Here is an 18,334-nt window from a genome sequence, read left to right as displayed (position 1 = left end):
AGAGTGCTTTCTTAAACGGAATACTTCAAGAAGAAGTCTATGTGGAACAGCCAAAGGGATTTGTTGATCCAAAGCATCTTGATTATGTGTACCGTTTGAAGAAAGCCTTGTACGGTTTAACACAAGCTCTGAGAGCATGGTACGACAAACTCTCATCGTACTTGTTAAGGAAAGGTTATACACATGGAGCTGTTGACAAGACTTTGTTTGTCAAAAGAATCAAGAAGGACGTGGTGATAGCACAAGTATATGTGGATGATATAGTGTTTGGTTCCACATTTGCCACACTTGTAAAAGAATTTACTGAGGTCATGCAGAGTGAATTCGAAATGAGCATGTGTGGAGAACTAAATTTTTTCTTGGGATTACAAGTCAAACAAAGTGAAGATGGTATTTTTGTCTTTCAGACAAAATATGCTAGTGACCTAGTTAAAAAATTTGGCTTGCATTCAGCAAAACCCGTCTCAAATCCCATGGCAACAACCACAAAACTTCACAAGGATCCAAATGGAAAAAGTGTTGATCAAACACTTTACAGAAGCATGATTGGAAGCTTGTTGTACCTTACTGCTAGTAGGCCTGATATCTCTTTCAGCGTTGGTGCTTGTGCACGTTATCAAGCTGATCCAAAAGAATCGCATCTGGAAACTGTCAAAAGAATCATCAGGTATGTGAGTGGTACAATTGATTATGGTCTTCATTATTCCTTTGAAACCAATTCTGAAATTGCTGGATTTTCCGATGCCGATTGGGCAGGAAATGTTGATGATCGAAAAAGTACTTCTGGAGGTTGTTTCTATGTTGGAAATAATCTCGTTGCTTGGCATAGTAAGAAACAAAACTGTGTTTCTTTATCCACTGCCGAAGCTGAATATATTGCTGCTGGTAGTTGTTGTACGCAATTGCTTTGGATGAAGCAAATGCTTCGTGATTATGGCATTCATCAAAGTTCCTTTTCTGTTTTCTGTGACAACACTAGTGCCATAAACATTTCCAAAAATCCTGTTCAACATTCTCGTACCAAACATATTGACATTCGTCATCACTTTATTCGTGTTTTGGTTGAAGAGAAGGTTTTAGTGCTGGAATACATTGCCACTGAACATCAACTTGCAGACTTGTTTACTAAGCCTTTAGACACTCATCGTTTTGAAACCCTTCGCAAGGCTTTAGGAATATGTCGTGTGTCTTAACTTCTGTTGGTTTTCATTTTTCATGTTTCTTTTTCTCTCTTTTCATTTTTCTAGCTTCATAAAAAAAAAAAAAAAAAAAAAAAAAAAGAGGGTTTTCCATATCTTTTTATGCACAACTTTTGTCCACAAAATTCTTTGCTTTGTGCTAAACATGTATGCATTTTTCATACACTCTTAATTGTTTCTGTGTGCTATATCTTATGTGATTTGACTTTCTAGAACTTGCTTTGAGATCTCTCTAAGGCTTTGTATCACTTCTTACTCTCCTCTTGAGATGAAAATTAGGACTTACGTTCTTCATCATTATCCTATAAAGCCAGTGCCTTATTATTTTTCCTATCTGCATTATTGAGCCTCTCCTTAAGTGTATCTTACCCTCTTCCATTTTTATACACTGATTCTTACCTCCGTTGCAACATAAAAGACAGTTGCATCAAATTTTTTTTTAAGAAAGGTCCACGGTTGGTTCACTACTGCAGACCACAAATATTGTGATGATAGCACCCTCCCCAGTTAAGAAAAGATTTGAAAGAAAAAAAAAAAAAAAAAAAAAAAAAAGGAACACGAAAAAGGGAATCAAAAGGTGTATGTATGACATACATGGTGGGTGTTTATCTCTGAAAATCCTGAAAGGTCCAGTTGTACTTGAAGACCTCGAATATATCAACTGCATCAAATTCTCTCCAGTTTTGAGTCTCAAGGACTCTATAGCTTCTCGAACTTATGTTCTCCTTATACCCTTCTAACTTCATCCAGTGCCTACGCCCTATTCCAATCCTTCGTAAGAACTTACTTCATCTCTTGAGGGTAGGTTGTTGATGTGTGGAGATGAGATTGATCTGCAAGCCTATGGTAGAGCATTCACATAATGATTCTTTTTGAGTGTATACACTTTAACCCAAACACTTTGAGTGATATTTGATACTATTCCGTGTGAATCTAGGGGTTGCTGGTAAGTTGGCTTGTTTCATCATATTGCATGCCTATGGTTTCGATTGTTTTGGCAGTCTCCCGTTCGTATTATGTTTCTGTGGACATTACATAGTGTATTTTGTTTTATTCTTTATCCTTTTGGTCTTTTGGTTGCTTTGCAATTGGAGTCACTTTGTGTTTCTCTATTACTTATAGTCGGGTTTCTTTCATTGTTCATTGCACGTTGTACACCAACATTTTTTTTGTCATGGCATCCTCACGCAAGTCTGCAGTTCCTCCTGTTCTGAAAGGCAAGACTCCTGTTATTAATCTTCCTTCTCTCCTCCCCGTACACGTTCTGTGAAACGTCAATTGTTTTCTTCTCCATCTAATTGTTCAGCTTCGCCTGATATTAATTTTTCCTAAGCGGTCTTCCAACAAATGCTTGATCTGAACAAGAAAATTTCTTTGCTCAAACGTTTCATTAAGTCCTCCACAAATGATCTCAGTCATCGTATTTCTAATTTGGAGCAATGTTTTCATCGTCTTCCCAGCCACTTATTTGCTCCTCTTATTCATATTTCTTCATCTGATGACGAGATTGACTTCCGCGCTGATTGTGTTCCACCGTTTACTAGTACTCCTTGTCCACCTATTCAGGACCACTCACCGCTGCCTACTCTTACTCCAGAAGATGATTCCGAAGAGGATCCCGAAGAGGATCCAGAAGAAGATCTCTACTAGATTTCTGATGATGACGGTTTCGCCAAGCATGATTAATTTACTATCGTCTTTGGCTTTTCCTGTGTCAAAAAGGGGGAGAGCCTATAGTTAGGGGGAGAGACTTTAGCTAGACAGTTTAGTTAGGGGGAGAGATTTTAGCTAGCAGTTACCTTTTAGTTTTTAGTTGTGAGAGTTTCCATATTTATGTTCTTATTTGGATTTCTTAATAAAGTCTCTTTTTAATTGTTGAACGATGAGGGATGTTGATATGTTTGAATGATTATCTTAACATTCTTGCAACATCTATCTTTTGTACGTCACGGGTGTTTTGTTTAACTGTGTGCAGATTACAGACTTCAGTGCATAAGGATTAAGATTTCTAAAATGTTGTTATTGAGGTTTTTGTCAAGGAAATGCCAAAGGGGGAGATTGTTAGGGTAAAATTGGCAATCCCTGACAAATTGCCTGAGTCTGTAATAGCTTAGACTTGTTATATATTTTCAATTGTAATAGTTTAAGTCTAGGAAGGGTTCTCACACTTTCGATGCAAAGATGTTACCTACACGCGATAAATATTCAGGTACGTTTGCATGCATGCATCCAACTACATTCATCTATATTTCATATTATTGTTTTGAGATAGGACTCTTAACCATTGTGTGGTTTATCTTTTCAAATAACTTATCCTTTCTTTATCACTTAATAAAACACGCATGCAAAAGAATCTGATTGTATTGGAACTTATCAAACCGAGTGTTCAAACCGTGTTTGGAAACTTAAGTGATTGCATGTTGGTGGGAGTCATCTAACTCATGGATGTCGTCCTTATCAATTCAAACGGTTGCGGTGCTTTTTGTATTTATATGGGAAGTCAGGGACGTGCTCGTTTTTGAAGCCGCATATATGCATGTTTTTCTTGAAAGATAGATTGGCAGCAACTTTGTGATTTTAAATAATATAACATTATTTTTCAGTGGCTGCCATATTGTGGTTTCATTAGCATGTGTTTTTAAAGGGAACCACTTTATGCATAGAAACTGATTTTATTGAAAAGGATTTTTGAAGAAGCATCAGTTGGGTTTTTCGTGTGCGTGGAAAAATAATTGAAATACTGTTGTTCGCTTATGGTTCCAACAGCATGGGTTTTTAAGAGAAGATATTATTTTTCATGCTGTTTTTCTTTGAGGTTTTAAATTGAATATCAATTATGGAAATGAGCCTTGTGATTTTCGTAATTGATTGTTTTCCAAACAAACACTTCATCATATAAACATTCTGCATGATTGAGTTAGCATCGTGCAAAGTTCGAGGGAAAGGTGATTGACGGTTGCATTAGTACCGTGCCACTTCAACTCGAGGACTGAAGAAAGATCGAGTAGCAAAGCGCGAAGACAAAGCTGCCAACTGGTATGAGTGTCTAGTTGATGAGTTTTGTAAGTCTTTATGTATTCTTTCTTTCTTAGTGCTTCCTGGCTTGGTAGCCCGAGGATTTTCCCAGTGGTGGGTTTTGCCTCGTTAAATCCTACATCATGTGTGTGCTTTTTATATTCATGTTGAATATTTGTGTAGGATTAATTTTGCATAACTGATTAATCGAAACCATAATTTGCTTTAGTGTTAAGTTGTCATTTATAGATTAAGTTAGTACCCATCCTAGGACTTTCACTTTCCTACTAATCTTTTAATCGAAGATTTATGTTGGTACAGAGAGGGCTGAACTAAGCCCAAAACGGTAGACGCTCTCCCTAACATTCGCAATGCCTGGACGCCAATTGGTTTGATCGAATGTAACACCAATTGGTTTTATCAAAGTTGCGAGCACTTGTTACATGTTATATAATCTCCACCCTATGGACTAAATCTTCACGAGTCCCTGGCTTTCTTATGTCATTTTTTTCATGACATTGGTTAGGGTATAAGGCGAATGCAAACCCTAAGATGTTAGAGAACTTTTAGGAAGGAGAAACAGACAATTTCAACACTTGCACCTACTTTTGCCCACTATAACAAAGGTTATGATTGACTGTTTGATTGGAGATGTGTTTTTTTTATGGTTTTACATTAGTAGGCTCACCAAATATGCCCCAGTCAGCTCAAGAGTTTGAATATTAGCATCACCCTCTCCTCAGTTATGTTCAAGCTTTAACTCTTAATGTCTTTAGCCTGACATTTCTGATGTCCAATTTTACATTGGTTCAAATAGAGGAAATTAACTCTAAGAAGGGGAAGTTTGCAAGCTCATTATTTATCTGTAAGTTTCAAAACGGGGAACAATCTAACATAACTGCTCATGGATCTGAAAGAGTCTTGAGTTGGCATTTTTTGTAGCCTAAAAGCCTGAGGTTCTCTTCAAAAGATCAGGCATACCCTGCATCGAACTTTGGCTCTATTTTGTTCACGTCTCATGGTGGCGTTGGTGCGGTTTACCCTGATTAACCAATAGCATCGTTGGTGGTTCTGTGTGCATAGTGCCTATTGTTGTGGTCACTATTTGTTTCTTTTGCAATTTTTCTTTAAGGTCAGTGATGCTTGTATATATGCAAAAGAGTGTTCCCTTCCTAGTTTTGTTGGTAATTTTGTGTGCAAAGTCTCCCATGAGGCGGATTATGAAATGATTGAATTTTTAGTTGTCGGGATTAAAGTTCTTTTGGCTTTGGAGTGCTGGATGTGTTCTCATGTTTTTCACACTCAAAAATCCCCCAATATAGTGGCTATTAGCTTGGCAAGTTGGCCTTGTCTTTTGTTTTGGAGTCTTTTTTGTTTGAGGATCCTTCAGATTTAACCTAGGACGTCCTATTTGAAGTTATCCTTTTTCTTAAAATGCTAATAAAACCACTATCATTAATTTCGCCTAAAGAAAATGATACATTGACGACCTAGATCAAATCCTAAAAAAGAATCATTTCAGTTATTTAAATTTGTAAAGTATATTTCAGCAAGTTTTCCAATCTCTCAATCGCATTTGGAAAACAAAACAAACAACCTTTACAGGCTTTGAGCGAAAATTAAAGAGGACTTGCTTTTGAAGAAAATTGGAAAAGAAGCAGCTGTTTAAACAGATTACAAACCTAGCTTAGCTACTAAATTGCGAAGAACATGCTAATTAAAACAAGATGAACACTCTAGCCACCTTATTAAAAGTAGTTATATCGTTTATTGTGACGTATAAACGCAATAATGAAATACAAAACTGGGGCTTCTAGCTCCCCAGTGATACATGTATTTCTCTACATTCACAATTAGTGTTCAACTCAACCTGTCCACCACATCATATTTATTATTAACAATGAATATATATTTCTAAGCATACCCACAGTATCCATACTCACATTTAACCCCATACTTGCATTTTTTACCACACTTGCCACAGTTGTTGGCATCCGAAATAGTATTCATGCAAGTTCCATTGCAACAACGCATTCCAAACTTGCATTTATTCCCACATTTTCCACAATTGTTCTTATCGCTAAGAACATTTCGGCAATGTTTCTTGCAGCAATAGAGAATGCCGGTCCCTTTGTTTGCAGAAATCCCATTGCAAATGTTCTTGATTGGGTTACATTGTGCACCTTTTTTGATGATGCTGGCCAAGAACCTGCTTCTTGATCTAAAGTTGGGATTCGGGGAGTCGATTACGTACACTTCATCATTGTTTTCGAGCTCCGACGATGAGAAGGCCATTTGAAAATGCAGAGCTAGGAGTGAATGTATCATGAGGAAGAAAATGGTGGTGAGCTTGAGGAGGTTGGCCATTGTCTCAAAAAATACGGGGTTCGTTGGCCACAAGAGTGTAAAGAAAGGGAGGATGTGGATATTTATACTGTAGGTTGTTTCTTTAAACATAAAATTAAACATTTATAAAGTTGAGTTTTTAATTTTTTTTTTTCTCTATTTTATTAAAACTTAAAAGTTGAGTTTCAAGGAAAGTCTACATTGCAATTGATAAACAAGGAGAATAAACCAATTAGTCGCAACTAATGAGTCAAGATTAATCCATTGATTAGTGCATTATATTCGGCTAAAGCACATGAGATCAAAGAGGTTGGCTTCCTAATTCTCCGCCCTTGGAAGAGCCTTAGATTCGTTGTCACATTGGCAACCTATACATATAAAAGAAGAAGAAAACATTTGTGTGTGTGACTTTTGTACATGTATTAAGTTGTCAACTAAGACTTTTATTTATTTAATAATGGATTTTCAGACAAATAATTTTCAAATTAAGTAACAAAAGTTGAAATTAGAGCATATATAAGAATCACTTAATAAACAAATAAATATGTATAACCAATAGTCTTTGGTCTAGTGCTACTTGTGATCTCCACCTTGGTTGAATGAGGGTTGTGTGTATACATGTATGTGTGTGTGTGTGTGTGTGTATATATATATTTGTGGTGAATTTACTAATAAGTTAATTGTGGTTTGTCTTATTGTAGTGTCGTAATTTGTTTTGAGTTTATTTTATGTAATATTTGTGAATATTTCTATATCATTTATAAAAAAAAATAACATAAGAAAATATTGTAAAAGTTACTAAAAATTATCATTTATAAAAAATAACATAAGAAAATATTTGTAAGAGTTACTAAAAAAATTCATATATTCGTTGCATTGTGTCTACCGTCTAACATGATGATAACATGTTTATTGACAAAAGGAAGATGTGTCACATACAATCACCATACGATCAACATATTTGTAATTCTCATCCACGATATTGAGAGTTCTTTTACTATTGCTAAAATACTTTAATATATTTATTGCTTAATATTGATATTTTTCAAAATATGTAAATTGAAGGTCATGTGTTATTCGGGATTAGTGAGATTCGGCAGATAGCTTGTCTTGCCGAGATTTTCGTCTTCGATGTGAGTGGTTTATGTAATGTGTTCAAAACTTCTTATTTTTCAGTAAATGTAAAAACCATGAGTTGTCGTGGATTTTGATCTATTTACAAATATCTCTCTATTTTCAAGTAAAAAATGTTAGCTTTCAGGACATGTGTTGATGTGTAAGGTTCTAAAAAATGCTAAGCGCTAGTAGAGCGTCAGGTTGGGGCTTAATGGCTAGATGGGGCATATAGGCAAGGGATTAGGCGGATTTAAGTAAACTTGTTACATATTGTATAAATAAGTGTCTATTAATATTTAAAAGAAATACATAATTATATTGGGATTTATGAACTGCTAAGTAGAATGACATGTAGATCATAAAGTATTAGAACATATTAAAAATATGGGGAACAAACATATAATGAGTGTTCATCCAAATATTCAACAAGCCTCTAACAATTTAGTGAAAAATCAGAATGCAAAATGTAAGCTATCTATGTTTTGTTTAAGTGAGAATTGTGATATGGGTGGGTGCCTAAACATGTTTAGGCATCACTTCTTAATTTTCAAACATCTAGAGATTAATCGGAACGGTAATTATCTGGTTAGTACCTAGGCGGGACCTAGGCGGCATTAAGCGTAGATTTTTAATTAGAACAATATGTGTACATATACATTATTTTTTTATTTCTGTAAATGATGATTCAATACCAAATTATTATGCTAACTTATTGTGTAAACTTAACATAAAATTTTAATATTTACAAACAAAATACAAACCGTAAAACTTAATAAGAGTGATATATTTAAAAAGGAGTAATATGAAATTTTGAGTATAATCATTGAAAAATAAGTAATAAGCATTGCTCGTTGAGGATCTTCTATTTCGGCAGAAAGTGCGTTTATGTCACAATTAGGCCATGTTACACCCACTAAGGTTGATTGGTTGATCCAATGTTTTGTCGACGTATATAAACAAATCAGGACTGCCAAAATCGGAAGGGTTTGACTACTCTCGTGCATTCTTGCCCTCTGATTTCTGACCAAATCAAACAGAGATTACGCGCGTTGACCTAATTACTAGCTAATTCTTCTTTTTATTCTGGCCACTTGCACGTGACGCTTTATGTGAAGTTTTGTCTAATGATGGCAACCTTTTCGTTTAAACTTTTTTGTTCTATTTTTTTTTTTTTTCTTTTTATATTATATTTTGTATATTGCACGATGATTCAAATTGTTTATTTTTTAAATTATTATTTAAAAATTAACTCTACCAAAATCAACTGAAACGAAAATCATTTAGTTATCTAACAATTGTCATCATGTCATTTTGTTAAACACTAAAATTATGACAACATTAATCGAGCGGTTAAACAATTGATTGGTCTTTCACAAAGTTGATATTTAAAGCATGAATTAAAAAGTAGACAGTTTCTAATTATGGTGCAAGATTGCATAATGTGGTAGAGAACCAAGAAGATAGAGATAGAAGGTACGAATTAGAAGGTCAGTAGCAACCCTTATTCCTATTTTTTTATTTTAACCTTGTTAGAAAAAACTAGAAACATAGTAAGGCTAAATGAGTAATATACGTTTATTTTTATTACAAACGATATTCTACACAAAAATAAGGGAGAAAGATTTGAATTTAGACCACAATAAATTAAAAATAAAGACCCTTAACCATTAAGACAATTCACTATTTACCATGCATCAACATTTATTTTAATTTGTCACAAGTTGTTTACAAATTGAGGGGTTTTGGAAACTGCTATGATAGGTCTCCTCTGACGTGAAATTTTAACTCCGCCATGGTTTGTCATTTAAGAAGTACAATGCTAGCTCCAATTGAAGTGAGGTAACTTTTCATGAAATCCAAATTGAAAGACAAAGTGCATGTCGCGCCACTTGGAACCCAAATTAATGTCTATTAGGGCTTTTATTTATACACACTCTCAAACAGGGCGATTGGAAATAAGGATCAAGGTGGTCTCAGGACCATATGAGTGAGAAAAATATATAGGTGAAGTATTTCGATGACTCTTCAAATGTTTTATACGGATCTCTTTTGTGCCTACTAAATGTTTGATATAATGCATGCTAGACATATCTCGACATGTTACGTCAACAACGCTTGACAAATTTTCTCTATATCACTCATATGATTGCTTCGGCATGTGCTGATATCTGTTGACATGTTTACGACAAGCCCACCAAGTGAATAAACTGATTTTTGTTTTTGTGTGCTTTGCGCTTTGTTTCTATCTGAAAAACTTGAATTTAACACTGGAATCCCAAGGTTCAAATCCTAGATCCACCACTGCTCTCAAATCCTTCATTTGAGTAATTAGAAATGTTACGTAGCACGCACGTTACTCCATCCATACGTAGCTAATTGATCTGCCACCATGTTTGCTTCACAAATTATATACTCGATGACGACCACCTGCAGATTAATTGCAAGTGTTTGAATATCCTAAATCAACGATAACAGACGCGATGAGGGATTTTACGATCTTGGAGAAACATCAAAATTGCTTCGGGCTTGAGAGCAGGATGAAACTCAACGGCTTTAATTAAAGGAAGAACAAATCCATCAAAATTGAAACAATCTTAAGTCTTTACTTATCATTAAGAGAAATGCTAAAGGGATTCTCTCAAAATGAGACTCTGCATGGACTATCTATCACCTCATGCTTTTGACACAATATTTTACATTGTTGGCACGGAAATAAACGTTAAACTGTGAGCTGATAGAGATATATAGAGAGTTTCGCTTTTGAGAGAGATCACCTTAGTATTCTTCTGTCATTAAAGCATTAAATTTGTTCTGGATTTTTTTAGTCTTTTTATAAGACTTGGAGAATAAAAAGAGGAGTGGAACTCAATGATTTAATTTAATTACTTGTAAAACAAGAGTCTGAAGAGCTAGACATTGCTGAGACAAAATGCTTCCCCAGTTTTGTGGTGAAATTATTTTAAGGTAACTTTACTAGCACTCATGTGTCTCTTGTTTTTCCAGAAACTGCGTACTACGTCTCGTGCATACATACATATGTTTTGAATCTTAATGTTGAAAGTAACATTACCAACATTCCTCTTACTCGGGAAGCTTTTCCTTATTTTGTGTTAACCATGGCTTTTATGCTTCCCTTCAAGTCTTATGTTTTTCTTTATTCAAGTGATACTGGAGAAGAGGGAACTTGGATCGATGAGGTACCCAAGTTCGAGATGAACGTTTTACTTCAGCTCTAAATCATTTGTCTTAAAGTCCTATGTTACGGTAAAATGTATGGTTAGTCATTGTGTTCCTCGAATTCAATTTTGGTTATTGTGATTTTATTTTTTTCAATTTGGTTATTTAATTTGTTTTGTTTTGTTTAGGTAACAGATTAAGGGCCACATTGAAAGTGTGATAATTAATTAGATATGTTTGTACCATACTTCATCATTTCCGAAACTACCAAACACCGGTCAACTTCATACCTTCATAGATCCACTAAAGCAGTCGTGCTAATGCACCCCTGCCGAAGCACAAGAGTGTCTCTCTAACCAGAAGGCCAATCACAACACAACACATGTCAACATCAGAATAAAACTCTTAGAATCCCTCATTAACCGTGGACGGAAGCCATAGATTCTCCTCAACTATAAAAGGAGACCATTCTCCAACAAATAATCCCTAAGCCATTATTGTACTTAAACTTGTCATTAGAACTCACTAATGATGATTATATGCTTGAATCTATGTATTGTGTAAACTCTTTACTATTAATGAGAAGCCCTTGACCCTCATAGACGTAACCTAACTTAGGGTGAACCATGTACATCTTGTGTTTGCTTCCCTATCTTTATCTTTCTACATATTTACCTACACATAATGATCAAAGCAACCGTGTGAAGGTCACAAACTTGACATTTTACGTTGTTCCAAAATCTCACTGATTTTGTGCACCATCAAGATACAATCCAAATTTTCAATTGAGGCAAAAACAATCCATTTGTTTTCGAAAGAAATATTATTGTGGTTTTAAAAAAACACTATGAGATTTGTCTCCGAGTGTGAGAGACTTTCTCTCTTCTTGAGAGTCCTTCCCACCGTTAGTGTGAGTAGCATCTAACCCGTTCATTTCGTTGCTACCTGCCCTCGCCATGGTGGGAGTCAGTGGAAGATCTGGCCTTTTTCTTTCTATTTCCTCCTTTCATTCCTTTTGCTACCTTTCTCCCCATTTATACTTCCCGTTTTAACCAGTCATTTATACCTTATGGGTGTCCATCTTCTTCGAACTTTTTCGATTAGGTTAATTTTCAGTGCATTTTGATGCGTTCTTTCGAGAGGGTATGTAAAGTTCCTGTGGTTACGCCGGCTCGGGTGTTTACAACACCACCGTCTTCTCTCTATCTGCCTTTGTTGGCAGTGTTATTTGTGGTAATCCCACAGTCTTCTGTCAATTTCTAGCCTAGACTGGTGCGGCATTTGTGGCTGGGCGATGGAGTATCACTTCATTTTGTCTCTGTGGTGCCACTTGGTGGAAGTTGTGGCGTCAATTGGGGAAATCGAATTCGATTGATGGGGAAGAACTGTTGCGGCAATGGGAGGAATTTGGAACATTCTGGTGCTTTGTATCAAACTTTGGGCTCTTGGCGGGGCTTTTTAAAGTTAGCTTGGGTGGCACCTTTTTGTTTTGTTAATATTTGTTTGTGGGCCTTTGTCTTTTAAATTACTTTTACAATAAAATTTCTTCCTTGCTAAGGAAAGGATTTATAAAAAAAAAAATTAAAAAAAAAAAAAGGTTTAATTTTCGTCTTTATTTGACAGAAAAATTGTCTCAAAGTATTTTTAGGATTTTACTCCCAAGCTTCAAGGCTACGGACGTGATTTTCAACACTCATCGAGCGATATTCATGACTTCAAACAAGTGTTGGTTGTGAATTGAAGTGTTTTAAGTAAAAATAAAAACGAGAAATGTTAAGGGGGTTCTCTCAAAGTAAACATTTTTATGAACTTTCTGTTACTTTATAGTTTAACGTCAATTCTCGTTTGAACATTATAAAACATTATGTGAAAAACATGAGATGACAAATAGTCCACAAAGAGTCTCATTTTTGAGAGAGTCTCCTCAATATTTCTCATTCAAAATTGTCCTTATTAAACTATTGACAAAATAAAAAATAGTAATCAACTTCATAATTAAGCGGTATGTCTTTTATTAAAGATGTAACTTTAATCTATGATATTCATGTTTGGTATGAATAATTTTGTGCTATTCAGTGTACTATCCCTTGTGCAAGTGGCCCTTTACCACAGTAGTAGAAAGGTGTTGAGCCCTTTCATGATGACGTGAGTTCAAACACCATCGATGACTAATTTAACAAAATCTATCGTTTGTCAGGCAAAATAAACGATTAACGGGACCTAAAAGAGATTTGAGCCGAAAATCGAGCCCATCTTCTTCTCACCCCCGAAACCAAACCCAACCCACAAAACAACGGCATGCCGTTCGCGTCCTCTCTCGTTGAGAAACGAGATAAACGACGATCGGCTTCATTTCTCAAAATTCAAATTCAAAAATCCCCCCAACGCTCACACTCCCTCTCTTCTTTCTCTCACTCATCTCTGTGCAGCAATGTCCGCAAACACCACCACCCTCACAACCCCGACCAAAACCCCGTCGGGAAAATCATCCCGCTCCCGGAAACATCCTCACCCCGATTCCACCGCCGAGAGCGAAATGTCATCTTCGTCGTTGGCCTCCCTTGCCAACTCCAAGTCCCGATTCGAGGCCTACAATCGCCTCCAGGCAGCCACGGTGGCATTCGGAGAGAAACTCCCGATTCCAGAGATCGTTGCCCTCGGCGGACAATCGGACGGCAAGAGCTCTCTCCTCGAAGCACTCCTCGGGTTTCGCTTCAATGTCCGGGAAGTCGAGATGGGCACTCGCCGTCCTCTCATTCTCCAAATGGTCCACGACCCCACCGCACTTGAGCCCCGCTGCCGATTCCAGGTCTGCCTTCTTTCGTATGCCATTCGTAGCTCCTTCATGTTTTGCATTTTGTTGTTTTAGTTAGTTCATGATAATTTTAGGGTTTTTTAGTCGATTCTGTTTGGTTGCTGAGGATTCTTGAGAAAATTGACGATAGTTTGAGCTTTAAATGTACTTGTTTTCTGCGGATTCTTAATGTTTTCGACATTTCGAAGCATATGGGAATAGAAAAAGCACATTTGGCATTGCGTGTAATGAACTATGTTCTGTTTCTGAGAAATTGGGGGAAATAAACGGCCATGAAGATTTGAGTTGTATTAGTCTTTGTCATATGCAGAAATGTGGAATACAAACGCAATTACGATCAATGCAGAAAATTTGTTTTAAATGGTGTACTGATCGAGTTTTTGGCACAAAGGTTGGGTAGGATGGTTTCTGAAATGTGTTTTCCTTTTTGATATTTTATTTTTGGGGGGTTTAAAGCGAATCGAAAAACTGATAGAAACGAAAAACGGAAAGAAAAAAAGGTTTTCATTTATCTGGTGTTGGTTCCAAAGGAAAGGAAACTCTACTCAGTCATTTACTACACAACTTTCGACATAACTAAAGTTTCGTACCGTTGAAATCTAAACTTTCAAGCCTGACTATGTAGGTGATGTTGTTGCAATTTTTTTTAATGCCCTTGGACTTCCTCCAATAATTTCAGTTGTGTGATATATGATGGTTTAATTACACAATGTATTAATCATTAGAGTATTGTAAACAGGAAGAGGATACTGAAGAATATGGAAGCCCAGTCGTTTTGCCATCGGCCATTGCAGACATCATTAAGTCCCGCACAGAGACACTGTTGAAGAAAACTAAAGGTGCAGTTTCTTCAAAGCCAATTGTTATGAGAGCAGAATACGCACACTGCCCGAACCTCACCATTATAGATACTCCGGGCTTTGTTCTTAAGGTGGGTTTTACGATTCAAGTACTGCAACGTATGTGCGTTTATTTTGATTTGTGTTAATGGTTTGAATTTTATTGGTAGGCAAAGAAAGGAGAGCCTGAAAGAACTCCTGATGAAATTCTTTCCATGGTGAAGTCACTAGCTAGTCCTCCACATCGTATACTCTTGTTTCTCCAACAAAGTAGCGTGGAGTGGTGCTCCTCGTTGTGGTTGGACGCCATTAGGGATATTGATCCGACCTTTCGAAGGACGATTATCGTGGTCTCGAAGTTTGATAATCGGTTAAAGGTATGTAGTTGTTTAAATCTTCATGAGCCCATTTATGGCATGGTAAATATATGAATAGCTCACCAAGTATTCATGGCTTGGTGCAGTGTAAATTGGTTCTGTACTTCTGTTGAAATGGTGTTTATGTTGTTTGATATATTAATTTTGGATTTATGAATGTAATATATGCAGGAGTTTAGTGACCGGTGGGAGGTGGACCGCTATTTGAGTGCAAGTGGTTATCTTGGCGAAAACACTCATCCATTTTTTGTTGCACTGCCAAAGGATAGGAATACTATTTCAAATGATGAATTTCGCCGGCAGATATCTCAAGTAGATTGTGAAGTTTTACGACACCTTCGTGAGGGTGTTAAGGGAGGCTTTGATGAAGAGAAGTTCAGACCATATATTGGATTTAGCTGTTTGAGAGACTATTTGGAATCTGAGCTTCAGAAAAGGTACAAAGAAGCCGCACCAGCAACTCTTGCTTTGCTTGAGCAGCGCTGCAGTGATGTCACCTGTGAACTAGCCAAAGTGGACTCAAAAATACAGGCCACCTCTGATGTTGCTCAGCTCAGGAGATCTGCAATGCTGTATGCAGCTTCTATAAGCAATCATGTGGTGAGTAATATCTGTGACAGGTTTTCAAAACATATAATACAAAGTATAAGTTTTACTTGAATTTAAGTTTAACTTTCCATAGTATTTCCGGCAATTCTCAACACTTATTATATGCGTATCTTTTCAATTTTTACCAATCATCCTCCATTGCTGCTTCATTAATGCGAATGCCACATGTAGTCAGGAAAAAACTTAGTCTTCAAACCAAAAAAGCACTCGTCAGAGAGAAATTTAATTGTTAATTCTCATTCTATTTACAAGTAATTCGTCAGCGCATTTATTGTCATTTATTCAGATGCTTCAATAAAATCTTCTCTTTTTGAGGTTCTGATTAATTTTGAGTTTAAGAGGTATAGCTTGACTGTATTCCCTCTTATTTGTAAATTTCGAAGGCTACTTTGATTGATGGAGCAGCAGACCCTGCCCCTGAGCAATGGGGGAAAACAACTATGGAGGAGCAATCAGAAAGTGGTATTGGGGGATGGCCTGGCATCACAGCAGATATAATGCCTCCCAATGCTACCCTTCGACTTTATGGAGGAGCTGCATTTGAAAGGGTTATGCATGAATTTCACTGTGCTGCATATTCAATTGAATGTCCTCCAGTGTCTAGGGAGAAGGTAATACATATTCTGCTAGATCAATTTAGCTAGGAATTTTTTATAATTTGTACAGAGGCAAGTTCTAAGTCGTCTTCTAACAGGTGGCAAATATCCTACTTGCCCATGCTAGCCGAGGAGGGGGTAGAGCAGTGACGGAGGCAGCTGCAGAGATTGCACGTTCTGCTGCACGCTCATGGCTTGCTCCTCTTCTTGACACTGCATGTGATCGGCTTGCATTTGTTTTGGGAAATCTTTTTGATCTTGCCATAGAACGAACTCACAACCATGATTCAGAATGTAAGAAGCTGTCTTCCTTACACTCTGATTTTTCCAGATCAAATGTTTTACATCAAAAGTGCATTAACAGATGAGGGAATGAGTAGAATGTGGAATTTTGAGTAATTTCATGCTCCTTGGAATTGAATGTTCACTGTATCTTTGGCTTCCTGCATTAACACCTATTACATAAATGCTTCTCTTTTATATTTTCCCCTGATTTCTTTTTGTTGAGTTCCAACCTAGGATTCAAATATGAACCTTTATATTTATGGGACTCATAGTACTCAGTTCTGATAATAAAACCTTGGGTTCCTTGTTTACTGTGTAGGTGGCAGGAAATCCGGAAATATGGATGGATATATTGGTTTCCATGCTGCTCTTAGGCAGGCACACAACCGATTTATAAAGGAGCTGGCTAAACAGTGCAAGCAACTAGTTCGGCATCACCTCGATTCAGTTACAAGTCCCTACTCTTTGGTTTGTTATGGCAATGACTTTCAAAGCGGTTTTGGCTCCAGTACAGCCTCTTCTTATAACTTTAACCAGCCTTCAGTCACATCATTTTTACTCGAGTTATCTGATGCCACGATGAAAGATCAGGAGAATATACCTCCAGAAAAGAACGCACAACAAACTACTCCTGGAAAAGGTGCAGATGCCAGAGATGCTCTTCGAGAAAGCCAAATGACGGTGCCTGAGACCCCATCACCTGATCAGCCATGTGATGCTGGCTTGAAGAAGGATCTTGGGAATGGTATTGACGTAGGAGCAAGAAAGCGGATTTCAAGAATGCCTGGAAATAACAGAAGTTCTGACAATACAAGAACACAACAAAATGGTGGTTCCCTTTTGTTTGGAAATGTTGATGGCACTTTAAAATCAACCACAGCTTACACAGAAATCTGTTCATCGGCTGCACAGCACTTTGGGCGGATACGTGAAGTTCTTGTGGAAAGAAATGTGGCATCAGCTTTGAATTCTGGTTTCCTAACACCTTGGTGAGTTTCCTTAACTTTATTTTGATTGCACACACAGGTTGCTGATCTTACCAATGACCTTGCTTCAATATTTTAGTAGTTAGTCTACTTCTGCAAGTCAAACTTTCAAGACCGCGAGATTTTTCGTGAAATTGAACATTTCGAAATATACGCGTCATTTCGCTTTTCATGTTTTTGTTTTCCTCCTGTCTGTCTTTCGTACTTCTTTCATACGTATTTTTCGCTTTCCTACAGAACCCTGCAAAATGCCCTCAAATACTTAATGCTTCAGAACCTTTCTACAAAAAAACAAATTCGTCGTTCTTTAAATTCTTTTGTTTTATTCCACATAATTTGGCTTGGATATAGATCATACTAATATGTACATTTTCATGGAAATCATTCCTTGGCAGATTTGGTGACATTGTTATATATTTTCCTGTTTTATGCAGTCGGGATCGGCTTGTTCTGGCTATTGGTTTGGATTTGTTTGCTGTGAACGATGAGAAGTTCATGGACATGTTTGTCGTACCTGGCGCAATTGATGTACTGCAGAACGAGCGACAATCGCTTCAGAAGCGTCAAAAGACACTCCAGTCTTGTTTGAATGAGTTTAAAAGTCTTGCTCGCGCACTTTAATGGTAGAAATAGTTTTATAGGGGTTGTAGCTCAAGGTTTACTGCCAGTGAACAATTGAAATTCACTCCGAGGCTAAAATTTGTTGTTGCTAATCATTGAATGCCTCATCGGCTGCGCTGTCTGTAACGCCATTTTTTCTCATTTGGCATTCATTTTTGTGTATATGTCACTCTGAACTTTTAATATTGATTGAGCGATGAATTCATTCTGCAGTTTCATATTATTTAGTGTTCTGCAAGGTGCAATTCTGAGACGTTGATCTACAATACGACTGAGTCACGGAACGATTCAATTGGACTGTTGTTTTCTGAAAGGGACATTGTCAAGAGATATACTGCTGCACCAATTACAGG

General features: G+C 36.8%; 2 protein-coding genes across 2 annotated transcripts; one reads left to right on the top strand and one right to left on the bottom strand.

The window, feature by feature from the left end:
* Positions 1-6,089: 6,089 nt before the first annotated feature.
* Positions 6,090-6,600, bottom strand: LOC103947607 (protein GRIM REAPER). The gene has a single exon (XM_009358524.3). It carries the CDS (start codon positions 6,579-6,581, stop codon positions 6,129-6,131), a length of 453 nt encoding a protein of 150 aa, XP_009356799.2. The 5' UTR covers positions 6,582-6,600; the 3' UTR covers positions 6,090-6,128.
* Positions 6,601-13,215: 6,615 nt separating this feature from the next.
* Positions 13,216-18,199, top strand: LOC103947605 (dynamin-related protein 5A). Its single transcript, XM_009358523.2, has 8 exons — positions 13,216-13,662; positions 14,408-14,599; positions 14,678-14,884; positions 15,056-15,484; positions 15,877-16,104; positions 16,188-16,383; positions 16,694-17,363; positions 17,795-18,199. The coding sequence occupies exons 1-8, from the start codon at positions 13,285-13,287 to the stop codon at positions 17,979-17,981; spliced, it is 2,487 nt and encodes an 828-aa protein (XP_009356798.2). The 5' UTR covers positions 13,216-13,284; the 3' UTR covers positions 17,982-18,199.
* The last annotated feature ends 135 nt before the right edge of the window (positions 18,200-18,334 follow it).

Source organism: the organism of the source record quoted next, unplaced genomic scaffold (genome assembly GCF_019419815.1).
Source record: "Pyrus x bretschneideri cultivar Hongxiangsu unplaced genomic scaffold, Pyrus_bretschneideri_v1 Contig23, whole genome shotgun sequence".
Taxonomy (NCBI): Eukaryota; Viridiplantae; Streptophyta; class Magnoliopsida; order Rosales; family Rosaceae; genus Pyrus; species Pyrus x bretschneideri.
Note: the sequence above shows the minus strand (reverse complement) of the source record. Positions and strands in the feature narration are given on the sequence as shown.

What these genes read in the sequence shown, in the direction of transcription:
- LOC103947607 (XM_009358524.3), bottom strand. Translation starts at nt 6,581, where the DNA reads ATGGCCAACCTCCTCAAGCTCACCACCATTTTCTTCCTCATGATACAT.
- LOC103947605 (XM_009358523.2), top strand. Translation starts at nt 13,285, where the DNA reads ATGTCCGCAAACACCACCACCCTCACAACCCCGACCAAAACCCCGTCG. An exon ending in TCACAACCATGATTCAGAAT is followed by an intron (nt 16,384 to 16,693) that starts GTAAGAAGCTGT and finishes TTTACTGTGTAG; the next exon opens with GTGGCAGGAAATCCGGAAAT. An exon ending in TCTGGTTTCCTAACACCTTG is followed by an intron (nt 17,364 to 17,794) that starts GTGAGTTTCCTT and finishes TGTTTTATGCAG; the next exon opens with TCGGGATCGGCTTGTTCTGG.